At 32.2% G+C, this 19,702-nt stretch overlaps 3 protein-coding genes across 7 annotated transcripts; 1 reads left to right on the forward strand and 2 right to left on the reverse strand.

Moving 5' to 3' along the window:
• The first annotated feature begins 712 nt into the window (after positions 1-712).
• Positions 713-5,636, forward strand: LOC113854022 (putative pentatricopeptide repeat-containing protein At2g02150). 2 transcript variants are annotated; one of them, XM_027484815.1, is made up of 3 exons: positions 713-3,469; positions 3,570-3,715; positions 4,992-5,636. In XM_027484815.1, exon 1 carries the CDS (start codon positions 899-901, stop codon positions 3,149-3,151), a length of 2,253 nt encoding a protein of 750 aa, XP_027340616.1. In that variant the 5' UTR covers positions 713-898; the 3' UTR covers positions 3,152-3,469; positions 3,570-3,715; positions 4,992-5,636. The 2 variants fall into 2 exon arrangements, with proteins under 2 accessions (XP_027340616.1, XP_027340615.1); XM_027484814.1 differs by having other exon boundaries at positions 757-3,469; positions 3,622-3,715; positions 4,992-5,451.
• A 940-nt stretch (positions 5,637-6,576) lies between these two features.
• On the reverse strand, positions 6,577-12,803 carry LOC113855096 (uncharacterized protein At2g02148). 4 transcript variants are annotated; one of them, XM_027486570.1, is made up of 9 exons: positions 12,697-12,803; positions 12,256-12,531; positions 12,044-12,167; positions 11,602-11,934; positions 11,064-11,226; positions 8,859-8,982; positions 8,488-8,544; positions 7,807-8,067; positions 6,577-7,043 (listed from the first exon to the last, which is right to left on the reverse strand). In XM_027486570.1, the coding sequence occupies exons 2-9, from the start codon at positions 12,436-12,438 to the stop codon at positions 6,942-6,944; spliced, it is 1,347 nt and encodes a 448-aa protein (XP_027342371.1). In that variant the 5' UTR covers positions 12,439-12,531; positions 12,697-12,803; the 3' UTR covers positions 6,577-6,941. The 4 variants fall into 4 exon arrangements, with proteins under 4 accessions (XP_027342371.1, XP_027342372.1, XP_027342370.1 ...); XM_027486571.1 differs by having other exon boundaries at positions 6,607-7,043; positions 12,715-12,803; XM_027486569.1 differs by having other exon boundaries at positions 6,607-7,043; positions 12,256-12,535; positions 12,699-12,798.
• A 1,894-nt stretch (positions 12,804-14,697) lies between these two features.
• LOC113855411 (V-type proton ATPase subunit F) lies at positions 14,698-18,717 on the reverse strand. Its single transcript, XM_027487044.1, has 6 exons — positions 18,608-18,717; positions 18,546-18,576; positions 17,882-17,953; positions 16,302-16,383; positions 15,530-15,612; positions 14,698-15,075 (listed from the first exon to the last, which is right to left on the reverse strand). The coding sequence occupies exons 3-6, from the start codon at positions 17,942-17,944 to the stop codon at positions 14,911-14,913; spliced, it is 393 nt and encodes a 130-aa protein (XP_027342845.1). The 5' UTR covers positions 17,945-17,953; positions 18,546-18,576; positions 18,608-18,717; the 3' UTR covers positions 14,698-14,910.
• Between the last annotated feature and the right edge of the window lie 985 nt (positions 18,718-19,702).

The following is a 19,702-nucleotide window of genomic DNA, read 5'->3' on the forward strand; positions in this document are numbered from 1 at the left end:
GATTAACACAATTAAAAAATTTTAAAATTATGTCTCTCATCTACACTTTTTATAGAAGATAATTTTATTTATTTATTTAATTTATTATTAACTAAAAACCATGAAAAAATTTATTAGGAACTAACTTTTTTTTGGTATATTTAAAAAAATAACAAAAAAAAAATTACAAGAGATTATATTTTAAAAATAAAGGAACGCACTCTATTTTAAAAAATAAAATTTTCATAAAAATATTTATTTTAAATTTGAATCGAAAAGACTAATTTTAAATACAAAATTTTTATCAAAATTAAAAATTTGTTTGAGTATTTATTTTAAAATATTGTATACTACTTAGAATAAGTGTATATTTATCATATAAAGTATTAAATTAAAACTTTATTAATTAACCCAAAATTTAATGGATGAAAGTTATTAATAAAATTAATATTTTACTCATTTAATTTGTTAAAAAAATTTAGAGACTAATTTTAAATATAGCAATTTTTTAAGGATTATTTTTTAAATTATAAAATAAAGATATAATATAAAATTATTATTATTATTGTCATTATTTATTTAAAATTAAAATTTTTTAAACTTCACCGATATTTTAACATATTTTCAATATTTTTCATTTATAATTTCTATGCTATGGCTTACAAGACAATAAAATAAAATAAAATAAAATAAATGGTCACTTCTACATAATTATGAAAAAGGAAAGCCGATTAAAGTACTACGAAATTGAACATCGAATGACCAGAATGCCCTGTATTTCTCATAAACCCTAATAACATTCATTCAAACGATTCTTGGTCCATCAACACAAGCAATGAACACTTCAATCTTCATGGTCCATCAACACCAATCCCCAATATGAAGAATCAAAACCCAATTGAAATTGGTTCAACCAAACATGTTGCTGTTTCTGCGCAACATCGGTGGCAGGGCCTCACTCCGAGTAAGCTCCTTCTACACTTCACCTCCTCAAAAGCCTTTTCCGCTTCTCTTCACAGTTTCATCCTCTTACTCTCAAAATTCATTTTTTTCACACCCCATGATTTGGTTCACTAGCTTTATCTGCGTTATAAGATACCATTTTGTCTCAAAACCTTCCTTTGATGACATTGCTTCCGAATCAATGCGTAGTTTCATGCAACAAGAGGATCCCCCCATGTTTGATTCCGCATTGGCACCCATTTGGGTGTCTAGGGTTTTGGTGAAACTGAAAGGGGACCCAAAAGCAGCATTGAAATTCTTCAAGTGGGCAGGGGCTCGTGCCGGGTTTCGCCACGCCACAGAATCTTATTGCGTTTTGGCTCACATTTTGTTTTGTGGGATGTTTTATCTTGATGCCAGAAGTGTAATTAAGGAGTGGATTATGTTGGGGCGGGAATTTCCAGGATGTGATTCCTTTGACATGTTGTGGTCGACCAGGAATGTTTGTAGGCCCGGGTCCGGAGTGTTTGATGCTTTGTTTAGTGTTTTAGTGGAGTTGGAGATGCTTGAGGAGGCTAGGCAATGCTTTTGGAAGATGAACAAGTTCAGGGTTATACCAAAAGTGAGGTCCTGTAATGAGCTTCTTCACAAGCTTTCAAAGTCAGGCAAAGGGAAACAGTCATTGAGTTTTTTCAAGGACATGATTGGGGCCGGCCTTTTGCCTTCGGTTTTCACGTATAATATAGTGATAGGCTGTTTGGCCAAAGATGGGGACTTCGGTGTTGCTAGGAGCTTATTTGAACAAATGAAACGTATGGGTCTCATGCCGGATGTAGTTACATACAATTCTCTCATTGATGGGTATGGAAAGGCAGGGTTATTAACTGAAGCGATTGTTATATTTGGGAAAATGAAGGATGCAGGATGTGAACCAGATGTGATAACATACAATTCTCTAATTAATTGCTTCTCTAAATTTGAAAGAATTCCTCAAACTTTTGAGTATCTGCATGAGATGAAGCAACGAGGGTTGAAACCAAATGTTGTAACTTATAGTACACTAATTGATGCATTTTGCAAGGCAGGCATGATGCTGGAAGCCATTAAATTTTTTGTTGACATGATCCGTGTTGGTATTCAACCTAATGAATTTACATATACATCTTTGATCGATGCAAATTGTAAAATAGGTGATCTGAATGAAGCATTTAAACTAGCAAGTGAGATGTTGCAGGCTGGACTTAGCTTAAATATTGTCACCTACACTGCATTACTGGATGGCCTTTGTGAAGATGGAAGAATGGAAGAAGCAGAGGAATTATTTAGGGCACTGTTAAAAGCTGGAGTGACTCTTAATCAGCAAATTTATACTTCTCTTCTTCATGGATATATCAAGGCTAAGATGATAGAAAATGCAATGAATATTTTAGAGGAGATGAACAAGAACTTCAAACCAGACCAGTTGTTGTATGGAACCAAAATATGGGGCCTTTGTAGCCAAAAAAAAATACAAGAATTTGAGGCTGTAATACATGAGATGAGGGATTGTGGTCTAACTGCAAATAGTTATATATATACGACCCTTATGGATGCTTATTTTAAAGTTGGGAAAACCGCAGAGGCTGTTCATCTATTACAAGAGATGCAGGACTTGGGTATTGAGACAACAGTTGTAACATATGGGGTACTAATTGATGGTTTATGCAAAAATGGTTTAGTCCAACAGGCTGTTAGTTACTTTGACCACATGACTAGCACTGGTTTGCAACCTAATATTATGATTTATACTGCTCTGATTGATGGTCTATATAAAAATGATTGTATTGAAGCAGGCAAGACACTGTTCAATGAGATGCTGGATAAGGGAATCAGTCCAGATAAATTAGTTTACACTACTTTGATTGATGGGAACCTGAAGCATAGCAATCCTGAAGAAGCTTTGAGTTTGAGAAATAGAATGGTTGAAATGGGTATGGAGCTAGACCTGCATGCTTATACATCACTAATTTGGGGTTTTTCTCATTGTGGTAAAGTACAACAGGCAAAGTCATTCCTAGATGAGATGCTTAGGAAGGGCATCATTCCTGATCAAGTTCTCTGCATTTGTCTATTGAGAAAATATTATGAGTTAGGAGATATTAATGAAGCTCAGGCACTTCATGATGATATGATAAGAAGGGGCCTAATTTCTGGGACTGTTGACATAGCAGTTCCCTCTGTACGCACTTGAGAGGGAAAACAATTTTGCATGCTTTGGTTACTATTTCCATTTTGGTGGCCCACAATATAGATTACTTCATTTTATACCAAAGTTGAATAGCTTATTGAAATGAATTTGATGCGTCATAATATAATGGCAGGTGCCTGTTCTAATTGATGCATTCTCATTTCTCAAGGTACTAAAATTTTCACATACATCGTGCATGGGAGTTTCTTTTCAATATTCATTTTCTCATGTGATTATCAAGACAACCATAACATGACGATTTCCCGGTTTGAAATCAAATTGGCAAATATTTTAACTACTAAGATGGGATCACAGTTATAGGTACTGGACATTCATCGTTCTTCTATATGCTTAGATTTGTATTCTTTCAAGTTATGTACTTGATGCAAGTTGCCTTATGGTTTTCTTCCTCTTGTTACAGTGCCTTCACTTCTACACGTGTTAATTGCACAAGCTTCGAGCTTCTGAATCAGGAACTGATTTTCTCAGAACATCACAACTTTAATACAGAAAATGTAGAGAAGTTCAGCTATAGTGGATGCCATTTTCACCACTTTGACATGCAAGGTTTATGATACTTTCTTAGCATTTTATTAATTATAATAATGTCAACACATGCAACCATAATGGTGATCTGTACTCCCTTTTTAGATATAGGCCCTGTACAGCAAATTTCTCTCTGTTTTAATGAGCAAACGACTTTCCTTGTAAAATCTTTCCTAGCTCTGTTAGAGAAGCACCACTTTTGTGATTCATTCTATACATTTCACAATGTAAACACTTTTTATTGAACAATTTTCACATAGTTCATACAACAGCGAAGCAATTTTTATTTTGATAATTGTCAGCATTGTTATTTCTTCTGAATTTATATCTGATAATTGTGGTGTTGGTACTACTTCCGTCTCTAATATAACAAATTAATTTGATTGCTCTAAGAGATTAGAATTTGATTTTTTTCTTTCTAACTTGATAGGTCTGCTAAGATTTCTTTTTCCCATATTCCTGCTTAACACACAGGACAACTCATTCTACTTGATTTTCTTCCTTTCTGAATTCATATTATACTTCTTCAATGTGAATGTATTCCTGAAATGAACCATTGAAATATTCTGGTTAACTTTACAAACTCTTCTAGTGATTGGTATTGTTCTATTTTAATTCTTGCAATACCTCCACATTACCCCATATTTTTTAGATTTTGTTTAGGTAGGTCCATTGGAGTAAATTGATATTTCCTACATGGGAGGTTTATTAGGATTACATCATTTTTTACCCTATTATTTTTTAATCACACTATTCTGGAAACCTATTTTCATGAAATATTCAGAGGCTGGTTATGTTATTTTCTTTTTTATACTTTAGTAGTGTTCTAGTCCTGTTCTCTAACTTTTCCACTTACTCTTCACAGAGATAACATGCTTGTAGTTGGCAGGTGGCAGTGCAAGGTTTACCATGTTTTTTTTTTCATTTGGTGGGTGGGGAACATATATACAATTCTAGTGGTTGTTTGACTGAAATTATGATATCTTCCTTGTTCTGGTTTAGGCCTTCTAACTGTTGGAGTTCCAAATTGTCCGATTTGGAAGCTGCTATTACTTCTAAGGCGATGAGGGATGGGTTGCTGTAATTGATTTTGCTTTTGTATGTACTTCACTGCATATATGACAGTTTTTAAGTTCTTCTGTTATGTGTTGTAATGTGCATGCCAATTATAACCCAACTACTTATTTAAGCTAAAAGGCTGATAACCAGTGGTATAGCATTATTAGGTTGTCTCCTTGCTTGGAAGCTGAGGCATTTTATGCACCTTATATGGTCTTGTGTGTTTCGTTTTGTGCAGGGTGTATCTAAATGGCAGGCTGGATGGATGTGTGGCCACACGGCAAAAGACAAGATAAGAAATCATCGCATATGATGAAAGATTGGAATAACACCTATTGAGAAGATGGCAAAAAATCAATTAAGATGGTTTGAACATATGCAAAGTAGGCCATTGGAAATGGAAGGATCAATGAGAAGAATTGATTGTATTTTATGGACTTTCAACCTGTGAAAAAGAGGAGACTAAAATAAACCTTGGAGGAAATAATCAAAATTGATCTCATAATAGATAATATTGTTGAAAATTTAGTTTTTGATTAAGCTAGCAGTGGTGTATGATCCATGTTACTGATTTTGTTTAATGTGATAAGGTTTTGTTGTTGTATTTAGATATCAGGATAAAGGTCACATTAAGGAGGCAAAAAGGTCTATAGCTTTTAGCTAGAAATTTGTGGACCTTCCAATGGGTGGAGAGATTTGGGATTCGTTTGTTCTCACGCCATACTTGTTTGTACGTGAAAAAGACATATATGTATATAGCCATCAGGATGTTTTATTCGCATTAAAAAGTTTAGGGAGAGAAGTGGTTGTCTCAATACAAGGTCACTAGATTCAAGGATGATTAACTTGAGTAGTTACAAATAATATATAAAATATTAAGATCCATAAAATTGATGTTTTCATGGCTTAAGTAAGGTTATGTTCCCTTTAAAATTTTATAAATTTTCTATTTGACTTATTATTTTTAATTTTTTAAATAAGATATCTATTTTTTTCCCTTTTCTATATAATTCGTCTATCAATAGCTTGTTACTTTTATCTAACATTACCTCTACAATATTCATATTGACTAATATAATAACAGTTTATATAAATGATGAGATCGCATTTATAATCTTATTTTCTTCATATTTTTAGATATCAAATTTAGAAGTTCTAACTTTACAAACTAATTTTCATTTGTAAATACGAAAGATATAACGTTATTATGACACATCTTATTTACATTATAATTTAGTCAAATTATGAGTAAATTTAAATATTATTTTAATAGAGGATTCGAATGAAAATAAAAAATAATTTCTTAAAGACCAGATTGAAAAAAAAAAAAAAAGAGGAAGGACCAAATAAAAAGTCAATTTTTTAAAGAATCAAAACTTTATTTTAATTATTATTTTATGTTCATTTTAAAAAATTTGTAAGAAAAACAATGAAAATAAGAAAAATTTATTTTTCATTATTTTTTGTATAAATTTTTAAAATTAAGAAATAGAATGAAAATAAGATAACAGTTTTTTAACTAAAAGAAAACATTTTCTAAAACCAAACAAGTTCAAAGTCAATGATTTTCAATTCACACTGCCATGCTTCAGAACAGCGCCTGCTTCTGCTGGTAGTTATTTTGAACCATCCAATTTTTCATATTTCTGACAGCATTATGGTCATTATAAAAGAATTATAAAAATATTAATTCATAATAAAGTTTCATTTATCAAAAATTTATAATAAAAAAGTTAAAAACTTGAATCAAAAGCAGCTAGACAAATCCTGATGGAACCTGAGCTTCTTGTATCTGCAAAATCTTAATCAACAATCTCTTCAGAAATATATAACGCGCGATTGTACCACACCCAAGTCGTTAATTAGTAAAAATATAGTCAGTTTGAGCATACTACTAGCGAAACAGCAAGAAGCCAAAACAAGCAAGTTTCTCAAATTTCAGGACTTCTTGAAGTTCTGCTTTCAGATTCACAAAGCTCACACGAGCAAATTCTATATATCTTATCTACAACTATTTACCAGACCAGACCTATCAAGTGAAAACTACACTTTTCTATTTATTAGGCTAAATACAATGTGAAAATATCACGAAAACTAATAATATCCAAAACCTGAGTACATCTGTGATAAAAAAATGACGAGGGCAAATGCTAAATGGGAACGGATTAGTAAAACTAATCCAAACCTGTCATGTTCCTAACCTCTTTGAACCACACTCGGAGCAGAACTTAGATGTTTCCCTCAAATACGGAGCCCCACATTCGTCACAAAACTTTGCAGGAGTTGGTGGCTGTATAATAAGCAACATGAAAGAACTCAAGCAAAAGAAAAAGTAGCTCAATGAAATGTCAAACAACTAAAATTATTAAAATCAATAAATTTATTCAAGTGGAGACTCGTATAGCATTGTAGAGATATTTAATCCATTGGCTTGGTACCGTGCCATATTTACTACTACACATAATAAGGCAGATCTAGTGAACCTTTAATACTAATATGAAGTTCTATTGAGAAATCCAAAACAAGTATCTTCTTTCAGTTATGTCTAAATATTGAAACAACAAAGGAGGGATAGGCCAGAGCAAAATACAATAAAGTAGCTGAGAGTATCTCATTTTAAATTCAAACATGAGTTTGATTCGTGCTCCATGTTATTTACCATCCAAAAAGAGTAAAAATCAGAGTTTGTCCAAAAATAATGCCTTGAGAAAGGGCATATGTGGAGAACCTTTCCATAGGATAGTGTTTTTTCAACTCTCTCAAAATGGAATTCTTCCAAACATACACCATGGTTCCTTACCTCAACAGGTACAAATATCTAAATTTCATATTTTAGATACTTTTTTTTTAACCTATTGCTAATACTATGTAGCAGCCAAAAGTTTGTACCATGGTTCCTCCTTAACTCAGGAATTAGAGAAATGACACAAAACAGCATAAATAAGTTCGTCTTACCAAGCTTTTAGAGATGCAAATTGAATAGCAAAAACACTATACTCATTTGAAAAGTTCCATAATCTACATTAAAAACAACATTGGTTGAATAAACTCACCAGCATGTGCAAACGTCCACCAACATGACCACCTGTGAGTGGTTGTAAGCAAGTCATGTGTTGAGATATTGATGTTGGCTGGTGAGCATGAGAAATTTCAGATAGGTGTGAGGGAGGACCATTTTGATGGTTATGAGAATATGGCCCTGCATGCTGACTTTGGTGTATAGTTTGATTGTTTTGGAGAACTGGGTGAAACTGAGGTTGATGTGGCAGTGATTGCAAGTGGTGTTTGCATGGGGTTTGCTGCTGATTTTGTGGCTGTTAAGAAAAAGTCCCCATATAAAGTTAATGCTCTTAAAATATTATTAAAAATAAGAGCAAAAAAATGTTACAAGATCCACACCAGGCACAACTTATGCAACAGATAGCATAATTGAGGCATAGACATGAAAAGAGGGTAAGCAAACCCAATTCTCAGAAGTACACACAAAAAAAAAGGAAGCTAACGGTCAGTGCTTAAATAGAATTTTTATGTTGTCAGTTTATAAATAAGGAGAGACCCCAATCACCACTAGAAACAAGTTTATATTTGATCCCACTTAAATTAATGGAGAAGTCACTAATGTCATCTGCAGTTCACACCCAAATAATTGTACAAAAATGGCATCTACTGATCATGGCATCTGAAGAGAAACCATTAATGACAGTAATATACAATAACTTATATATATCACTTACTGAGCGAAATCCTTGAGTAGTAGCCAATGTACTAGAACTGTCTGCTCCATGATAACTCTGCAAAAATAAGTCAATAGCATAAACACTAGATAGAATTTGGAGACAGAGAAGTGCAGCAGCTACAATTAATGAACTCTCTAATCCTATCATTTCGTTTAGTATAATATACGTCATGACATATCCATCATAATTATGCAGGTATCAGGTGACAGCACAATATATTCATAATCAGGGCATGCTAGTAAGACTATTCTATGATGGCTCAAATTTAGAAATTACAGTTTAGACATTGTGAAAAAAAACTGCAGCAGGTCATATATTGTGCATCTTGAAAGCAATTCATTTTCCAATATGAGGCACATCACACATACAGGGATCTCTGGGATATTTGAAAGTGAAATTGATGCACCACGCCTATACTTGTGCCTTGGAGAGTAAAATTTATAATAATCAGCTGAGATAGCTACTTCACTCCGACCTGTTAATTTCTTAAACCTAAAACCAAAAACAAAGCCAGTGAGACCAAGCATTACACACCTTGCAAAGTTCAAATCAATGCACAATCTCTTAAAATATCATCAGTAGTTTCAGAATACAATATTAAGAAGTTCTACGACAATAAACACAACCCATCAACAGATCAAATATCTTCAACAATATGCTTTTCTTAAAATGGCACAGTCAAGTTGGGCGTCAGAGAGAACTGTTAACAGCTCAACTAATGCAGTAACAAAAAGGCATATGATAATAAAACATAAACCATCAACAGATAAAAAAATCTTTATCAATATTCTTCCTTAAAATGGCACAGCACAGTTACAATTGACATAATAAATTTTTTCATGTATTGAGAAACTACAAATACAATATAAAATGTAAGTGCTGTTTCTCAGGACAATACAATATTCTGATACAACAACAACAATCAAGCCTTATCCTTATCCCACTAGGTAAGGTCAGCTACAGTCAAAAACCAAATTTCAGAACAATACAATATTCTGATATAGCAAAAAAATTAAACAGAATAGCTAAATTTCTACAAGTCAGAAACTTGAAACAAACAACCCAAAAAACTCTCAATAGAATAAGGGGGGGGGGGGGGGACCTAAGAGCCAACCCATGTGATGGACCTACAGAAATTTGTCTTTCTGGGGCTACAAATAGCCCAGTATATAGGCATACATAGCTTGGGAAATAATAACTAACAAATTAAATCCAAGTATTGCAGCAAAATAAATTATCAGAGACAAAAATTTCAACAGCAAAATCAATATTTCACACCATAAGCCATTTGAGATGCATACATAGTCATAAAACTACGACTTCTGAGGTTCCTAAAGGTCTCCACTTGTATGAAAGTGATCCTTAAGCTGAAACTGACTAGAGAAGTGCAGTATGATTCATGATGGAATCTAGAAAGAATTCATGTAGTTTAGGAACTATCTCTATAAATTTGTTACATAAAAGGCGTGTGTAAACTCTAATAATCAGAATCCTTAAGTGTATCCTTCCAAAAATCATCTTTAACAAATGTATCTTGTCTTGGTAGAATACAAACACTTGTATCAGATATGCTTAATATCAGTGTCACCCAACTACACTTTATTCAGTTGTTTAGGATAATGCATAAATACACAAATTACATGAACTTTCAAAAAACTAATCTGATAAGATATATACGAGTAAATCATGCCCAATACTAAATGTTTAAAATAATATCTGCTTTGGAGGATAAACATGTGGCCTTTTTTCCTTTAGAAACTACTTCATTATCGTACCATGTAATCCAGGTTTCAGAGCATGTATGGTTTAGACCAAATATGTTGAATCCCAAACCCATCAATCATCAAAAATCATGGACCTACTTGCTGTGAATTTGTGGACCTTAGATCTCTCTGTTGATTAATATATTCTGATATAGCAATACCCTTCTTATTTACCTTGAAAAAGTCAAAATACAATTTCAAGATTTTCAAAGGCATAAGGAGGAAATGTTTCATAGCAATGTCTGGTTCATGCAATTCTCTGGTGTGTTTTGTTGGTGAGGAACGCTCATACTTCCAAAGGTGTATCTTTTTTGAAACATCAGGTAACAGGATATGTTTGCATTATTGACTAATCTCATGGAAAGTTTCATTCTTAATATGCAGCGAGACAGAACTTTTTTTGTTGCATTTATGAGTCACTTTGGCCCACTGTTCTCTTTTCTTTTTTATTTAGAAGGACCCTCCTCATCCCTCAAGAATATGTTGCTTTTCTGATTGCTAGACATTACAAACAGAAATAATAATCTATGTTATTAGACAGAAACCACCAAAAAAGACCAAACTACATTTGCATCAAGATGAATGCCACTATTTTCACTTTCAACCTTGGTCTATTTCCATTGTCCTATGCATCCATTGTTACACACTTAAGAATATAGAAAAAGGGAAAATCATAATGAGCCAATTGTAGATCTCCAGCTCAAGGGAAAAAGATATTGAATCCTCTTACCTAAGAAAACCTTGCCAATCAAAAGGGCCCACAACAATTAAAAGAGTATAGATGTAAGAACAATACAAAACTCAACTTACCACTCAGCATCATCAATTGGAATGTTATTTGGTTTTTCAACAATTTTTAATCCATTAACCACCACAAAGCGAACACGCTTCTCTTCTTGTATAACTAATTCTGGGAACCTTGTCCTTGTTTCCATAGAAGTCGCCAGTTCTCTTCTCTTAAATGTACATGGTCCTGATGAGGAAAACTCAAATAAAGGACATCATGTTGTAATCAATACATCATAATCAAACAGCCATGAAAAAGGAAAAGGAAAAAAGAAAAATCCCTCCCACTACTGCTAGTTGCACATGCAGTCACAAATTTAATTTATTTACAAGAAAGATGAATGTGCATGTTTGGTTCAACTTATTTTGGAGAAACAATCACTTGTTTTCATCAGCTTTCTAAGAGATTTTTTGAAAAATTCACAATTATTTCTCCAAAAAGTAAAAACAATCCCAAAACATGCACAAACATTAAGTATGGAATAGAAAAATCATCTACAAGAAGAAGAAACAAGTCAAATCTATCTTGAATACATAAAGGGTACGTGGGAAAATGTAATACCTTTTTTAGGAAATTTCTTAGCCAATCTTCTATACAAACCACCAGCAGCTTCAAGGGCTACCCCAATTGTCTTCTCGCGAATTCCATTCAAGGAAGCAAGCCTAATATTCACATCATTAACCAAACTTTCATACATATTTGCCACGTACATCAAAGGCAGGGCAAAATTTGGGTCTCCTTCATACTGGATCTCTCTCGTTCTCCTCTTACTCATTTTGTCTTGGCCAGTGTAATCAGCGTCAGAATCAGGCACCTCGATCACACGGTCCTCAATAAAATGATCCACAACAATTTGCAAAAACTTCGCCCTGGCAGATTCAATAGGCGAAACATCTAGTTCCAAGTTGAGCTAAAATCAATTCACCTAGACTCAATCTTCACCACTCAAAAACCAGATACATGTAGAACAATATCATAATTCAGAAGTTGCAGTGAGTTTTACCCTCAACAGTCAAGATATCATAAGAGCCCCTGGAAGACTCGTTAGTCTCGAGACTAGTGCGATCCTCGTCAACCTCCACACTGTGAAGTGGCAAACAGCTCCTATGGGATTCGTTCATGCAATCCTACAAGAAGATCGAAGAATTTTCATACAGCGGAGAAAAAAATTGAAAGGAGATAATAAAATAAAAAGTGGGGAAACGAAGCACTCACGACGGGGGCAGAGGCGGAATCGTCGTTGTGACTGTCGTCGGCGCGGTGGACATCAGCGGCGATGTCATCGATGGCGGAGGCTGCAGTTCTGGCGTCGACGGCATTGAGAACGTGAAGAGGGCTCTCGATGAAGGAAGAGGGAGAGTTGAGATTGTAGTGCTGCACCGGAACCCTAGCACCCATTTTTATTTTATATTTATTTTGATTTGCAGTGTTGAAGAGGTAGTGAATTGAATTCAGCCAAAGTCGATGGGTTGATGCTGCTTCGATACGTCACTGTAAGAGGGTTTGAGTGAGAGAAAGAGAGAGAGAGGGAGCATGGTAGGATCGGAGAGAATGAATGAGAGAGAGTGGAGAGGGAGATTCAGATTGAGATTGTTAACGGCTATCCATACTATAGAGAGAGAAAAGAGAGAAAGGAGAAGAGGGGAGAGTCCAAACCTGAGGTTGAGACCGTACCTGAGGTTTCTGCTGCTCAAAGCAGTTCCCAAACCTCACTCCCATCTCCGCACCAGTTACTAGAGGGACCGTTGACCTTTCTTTTCTTTGATGTATAGATAGTGAATATTTACTTTATTGAACTGCCACTTTTAAAAAGAAAATATATTGGCTACCCAAAAAAGAAAATAAAATATATTAAAATTAAAATAACTACGGATGACCGAAGCCAAGTCCAAACCATGGCCAAACAGGCGATATTATGACCCAGCAGCTGCATTCTCTCTTTAGATTAGATTTTTCTTTTTCTTTTTTTCCTTTTCGGTATTAATGTTTTGTTTATTAATGGGCAAACTTTTATTCTAATTTTTCAAATTATAACTATAAATTGTTTAAATATTTAATTTTAAGAAGAAAACTATTAATTTTTAATTATAACCTATCTGTATCTGGATAAGGTAAAAGTTGTTTTAAGATTGATTTATGTTCGCTTCAGCTTAATTTTTTTAAATTATTTAATTTTTTTTAAAATTAATAATACTTAACAAAATTAAATTAAAATTTTCAAACATATAATTAAAAATTAGTTTCCTCCAAATAATGATTAGTCAGAAAATAAACAATTTTAAAACAAAATATTTTATAGTAATTCGATGAATAAAAAGAAATTGGATATACTTAATTCACATTTAATCACTTTTCTTATTTTCTATTCAGTACTTATACGGTTAATTTATAAGTAAAAAAAAAGTCTGATAATACTAGCTTATTTTATTAAACAATAATAGTGATTATTTTCAAAATTTATATTAATAAAAATGTTCCATTTCTATCAAATATATAAAATAAATTTGCTATTTAAATCAAAGTCAGGCCTACCAATAATTTTATAGATGAGAATTATGAGTCCCAAAGGAATATGTTTGCATTATTCGTACGCGCTCTTTATATATAATTATTCTTATACAAGTCATCAGAGAACACTCTAATTTTATTGTAATTTAAAAAAAAAAATTATTATGCATTTCTTTTAGTTTTTTAAGGCTGGTATTCAGACACAAATGCATGTAAGAAAAAGTAACAGCAATAATAAATACACATTTGCTTCTTCTTTTTTACACATTTGCTCCCCCCAAACAAAAAAAGAAGTCGTTATGCTTTTTTTAAAACCGTAGCAGATGCACATTCATCTTACTTAATCATGATTTTGCTTGAATGACATGATGTTTAGGCATTACGCATAAATGAGTTTTTGATGAGTATCAAAATTCCATTTGAGTAGAAGGCTAGAAGCAAAATATTGAATGTTTTTAGATGAGTTAATTAAAAACAAAACTTATGTACGATATTGAAACTTTCACACTTCGGCTAGTTATGCCACCCTTTATTGGGAAGATTACCAAACAATACCAAAATCACCTATTATTACACAAATTTGGTCCTTAATTTAATTTCTCTTTTATGATTTAAAATAACTTTTTAGATATAAACTTTAAACATAAAATTACTTCACTTAAACTCCATTTAACTCAAAAAATTAATTTTATAAAATTTAAATCATCGAAAATAAAATCTGTAAATACTTAAACACATGCCGAGAAACCCATTCTAGCTCTAACCAAACATGTAGCTCATCTGAACCAATGGATACAATCAAGCTTTGGCAATTTCGTAGTTATCAGAATTTCAACTTTCTAGCTCAACTCAACATATGAAATTTGGAAGATCATATATGCTATTTGATTAATTTATTGTTAACCATGACTTTTAATATCCATGTTTTCTTACTACGTATTACAAAGCAAATAAGAATAAATTCGACGCTAGTCCATCATAACAAGCTAACAACACTAACCAATTTGTGACAACTTATGCGTCTGATTGAAGAGATGCGATTGCGGAAGACGAAAACAATGCATTAGGCATTGCCAAACAACACCATACCACATGCCACAACATACAAGCTTCAATCAAACGGTTGAAATTAGTCAGTGAGCAACGATATAAGTGCACATTTCAAGCTAATCATTCATCTGAGTCTGACATGACACTAAAATATCCGCCCATCTTTAGAAATTGTATGACAGGAATGGTAAATCCCCAGACAGCACAAATTATTTAAGCTACCTTGAACTCATGAATATTAAGAAATTATTAACCATAATGTACAAAGAAAAACAATAAACACCCAAAAAGCCGCAACTGTAAAGAGGGAATTCAGCGTCTCCCGGATGCCACTGATTCGGTAGAGAAGAGATACTTTACTCGCGAAAGAACCGAATCATGTGCAGGATCATAAGGATGGTCTTTTGAGGGGATTTCAAGTATTGCAGGAACAGGCTTGTTATAACTATCAACCAAAAACCTTATCATATTTGCAACCTGCACAGTGAAAGAAAGTACACGATTTTGATTTTGTGGAGGCAACTGGGGGGGTGGTTACAGCCCAAGCTAATAAGACGAATGAGCAAAAAGATGCTGAAAAAAGAACAAAGTGCACAAAACACTTTTCGAATATCAGTTACGGTACCATAATGGCTGAATGACAAATAAAAAAAAGGGACCCAATAATTGAAACAAATGTGAGGAAACAGATTACTGTAGTGGATATAAATAGATTCCTTCCAGGGGTTCTCAATTCTCACAACAATAACTTCGATTTTAAAGTAGGAAATTTGCTAAACTATAATAGTTAACAGTAGGTAAATGGGCTATTGGAAATAATATGGTCAAGATTCAGAGAGTAGGAACTAATAACTGCAGATATAGTGTTCGTTAACATGAGGGTGCACAACAGCCAGCCCCGTTTCTTTTATAGCCATGAAATGTGACTTACATATTGGCTAATCAGCACAATTGCAATATCCTCCCGTGTTGTAAATTCTTTGAACGCATCCTCAATTTGTTTGACAGTTGTTTCTGAAAATCAAAGTCAAGATAAAACAAAAACATAATCAAATCAACCCCATAGCTAGGATGTCCATTAATAACCAGTGAGAAAGTTAAAAAAAAAAAATAACACATGCACAACAAAAGTATGATATGTAAATTTCTTACGAGGATCTAGGCTATAAAATTGTATTCTCTATCCTTTGTGTAGACATGTACTGCAGCAGATAAGGAACAAGGACTTTCATATAGAAACTTTGGGTCTGTTTGGTGTAAAAAATATTATTTTTTCACTAATAATTACAAACATGCTACGTTGTTTTTACTTCATTTCTTGTTTTAAATATTTGTATAGGAAATGGTGAAAATAACCTATAAAAATCTTTGAAAATAAGAGTGAAAACAAACAATATTAGTGAAAATAAAAGAAGATCCAAATCAAACAAGCCCTTTACTCCTCCACATATCCCATTTAGTATGAGTACATCAATATTCTTATGATGTCTTCAATTGAAGATAAACCTTTATAAGAACATAAAAGACCATAGGCATATTTTTTTTATTGAGTATTTATAACAATTTGGATGGTAGTAAAGCAGGTTAGGAGTTACTTCATGATGTACAATTTAACAAGAAAAACATTGTAGTTTAGGGGATTTTGATACCAATCATACACACAGATTACAAAATAGTGAGTAAAATATAGTTCAGTGGCATACTTGAATCCACAATGAGATAATTTGTCTTCCTACGTAAGTCAACATTTCCCACTCCAGCCAACAGAAATCCAACTACAGTATCCTGAGTAAAATAAATTAGTAGCCATAAGCCTTCAGGATGTGTTAATCATTTTAATCAGAATGAATACAAATTACAAAATTTACAACTATAATGGAATGGGGAAGTGGTGTGTGATATGTCATCATTAAAACATTAAAAATATAAGCTTAAAAATAAAATATCTCACTAATTAATTTCGATTTGCTTGTGGCTAATTGTAATGTTACAATTCTTATTACATTATATTTGCTTTTACTTATAAAGATTAGACAACTGTCTATTTTTAATTATTAATGGTAATTTTAAGCTAATGCGATATTTCAGCATTTTGCTGTCAGGGTTGTTAAGTCAATAATTTAGTTGTGTCAAACTGTCAATGTATGGGTTTACTTTGTAGTTTTTTTTTTTTAATCTCTATTTAGGGGTTCCATTATGTATGTTAGTTGCTGGATGTCTGACTTGAGGTAATTGAATTTGAGGCTGAAGTTTAGGACTACTAACCCCTAAGTTTTGACATGTCCTATACTCCTCTTTTATTGACGCACTTAACTATCAAAATATAAATAGCAATCAACTTATGTGTTATGGCAGCAGATCACTCTCTGATTGTGTGATCAATGCAATCAAACCAAATGCAGGGCCTAAGTGTGACACCTGGGTTAATTTTATTTTTTTTCACACAATTTCTATTTTCTTCAATTTTATCAGGTACAGATCTAATCTTTTTGGATGAGGAACAACCTTAATATTTCACTCTCTTCTACCAATTCCTGGTAATTCTTGCTTGAATATACCCAAGGAGCTGTCAAATCATAAAAAGCCAAATTAGCAGCTCACACAACATCTGAATTGTCATCAGCTTGTCTCCTTAAACCGTCTTGGCTTACAATCCTTGCCTTCATATATCCAATGACCTATCAATTCAATCCACTGTTCTCTAACCCCTGAGTCTGAACCATTCAAGAAACCTTAAAGCCTAACCCATCAAATCCGAAGCCTTACATTTTTATACGCCAGGAACACACAAAATAGTATTATTTTTCATAATTAATTAATCTTTGGTGGTGCATAATCACTACTAAACTGATAGCCAAAAAGGTCTCCAAAGAAATTGCAATTTGCTCTTGCAGCAATCTTAAAAACATATTAGCTAAGATAATGAACATCTGTAGAAATTTGTTTTCTTATTCAGTACCAGATCCTGATTTTTAGACAACATGATCATGTGACACAATACAACTTCTGTATTTCATAAACTACTTAACAATGTTTTCTCATGAAGCAACAATCAGCATATTTCAACTCGGTAAACTCAATTTTCCAAGCTACAAATTGAAGTGGAGATAGTGAATAATGATTATCAAAGAAAATTGCCTCAATAATTATTTCAACCTTCACAAACTGAAATTTAAAATGTTCCAAGGAAAATCTAAAAGGGCATACATCTCAAACACACACATATCTGATGTTCTGCAGTCAATACTCGAAGAAAGCACATACAACATTGACACACTCTTACCTCATCTGCAATCATGGCAATAAGTGCTGAGTTGTTGGTAGGAATTTGAACTCTGTTGGCCATTTGGTATGACTGAATATGATATAAAAAGATGGGGAGACTGTCAACTAGCCATAGGTATTAAACAGTAAATAATATTGAACAATTAAATGCAATTCATTTCTAAATAAAATGTATGAAACATATCCATTCATTACTACGGATCAATTTTGTATTCCCTTAAAATTAAGAGTAAGAATCTCAACAATGCGTTTTTCATGCAAAACTCTTCACTGAATAATTTGCCCCAATTTTTCATGGGAACCAAACTAACCTCGACTTTAAAATTGTAATTCTAAGTCAATCTACGAATGCTTCTAATCTAAATAGTAAATAGTATATAATCACAGATCTAGAACCCTTTACATGTAATCGATTGAAATTAAGATCCCTTACTTGTCATTAATCCCAATCAAAACAAAAGCATCAAGACCATTAGGATCTATAAATTGAGAAACGGAATGTGAATTGAAATACATGTTCAACAATCTGGTCTCTCTTTAAAGTGATTTTAATTAATTATGCGCAGAAATTCCTCGTAAGAGGATCGAAGTAACCAATATCAACATCAAAAGAACTAAATCGCAAATTTAACAGCTCAGAACAAGGGGCAAATAGAACGCACCAGATCAGAAGGCCGGCAGTTGAGACGGCGGAGATGACGGGAGATTTGAGAGCGCACGGCGGCGCGTGGAAGGAGCTAGCTAGGAGTCCGATCTGGTTTGGAGCTCCAAAAATTCTTGCTATCTGTTCCGGACCTCGTTCTCTCTCACCCTTTCCAAGTTATTTTTTCCTCTATTTCTCCTTATTATTATGATGCAAGGTAAGTGTAACGATAATTTACAACTAATTTTTAATCGAAATAATAAGTTTCTATTTTGTCAATTTAAGATTTTATTTTTTTTTTGCTAATGTCAATTTAAGATTTCAATGACATTATATGGATTATTTTTCATATCATGTTTAAGAATAATATATATTAAAAAATAGCATTTTTAAAAATTATGGAGATATAAATTTAAAAATCGCCATCAAGACTAAAATATGTAACTATAAAAATTTATAAAGTTTCAAAAAATGTTATTAACGATTTTTTTAAATATTAAAAAAATTAAAAATCAAAATTTAACAATAGTTAAAAAATAATAAATTAATATTTTTTTAAAAAGTAATAAAAAATCATTATTTTAGTAATTTTCCTTTTTTTAATATAAAAATTCACATTATATATCTAGTCTATATATAACAAAAATGTTAAAATGATAATTAAGTTACTATTTTTTTTAATAATTTCGTGACCAATATTGTTATTTTTTAAGATACTTATTGTCTTTATTTGTAGTATTTATTGTAATTTTATTTATTATGTTTAAGCATATTTTATGTAAGAATTAGTATTAATAAATAAAATTTTATTATTTAAATATACAAAAATATGAATGTTAGAGACTTATGTTTTACACACTTTTTATCATTAAAATTTATTTAAAATTATAAAAATCGTGTGATTTTTTAATATTTTCTTATTTTTAAATTAAAAGTTTTTATATTATTATAATTTTTAATAATTTTAATCATTAAAAAATACGTTAAAATTTATATTATTAGCATTTATTTTTAAAATTTTATATTATTTGTAACATTACGTATAATTATATTTTTTTCTATATTTAAAAAAAATTATTTATCCATACCTCAAATCTCGAGGGAAGAAATTATATCGGATTAATTTTTATATATTTAATAAATTTAACCACATTGTTTTCTTTTATTGATAAATTA

The sequence above is a fragment of the Abrus precatorius genome, unplaced genomic scaffold (assembly GCF_003935025.1).
Source record: "Abrus precatorius isolate BTA unplaced genomic scaffold, Abrus_2018 Scaffold11, whole genome shotgun sequence".
Classification (NCBI taxonomy): Eukaryota; Viridiplantae; Streptophyta; class Magnoliopsida; order Fabales; family Fabaceae; genus Abrus; species Abrus precatorius.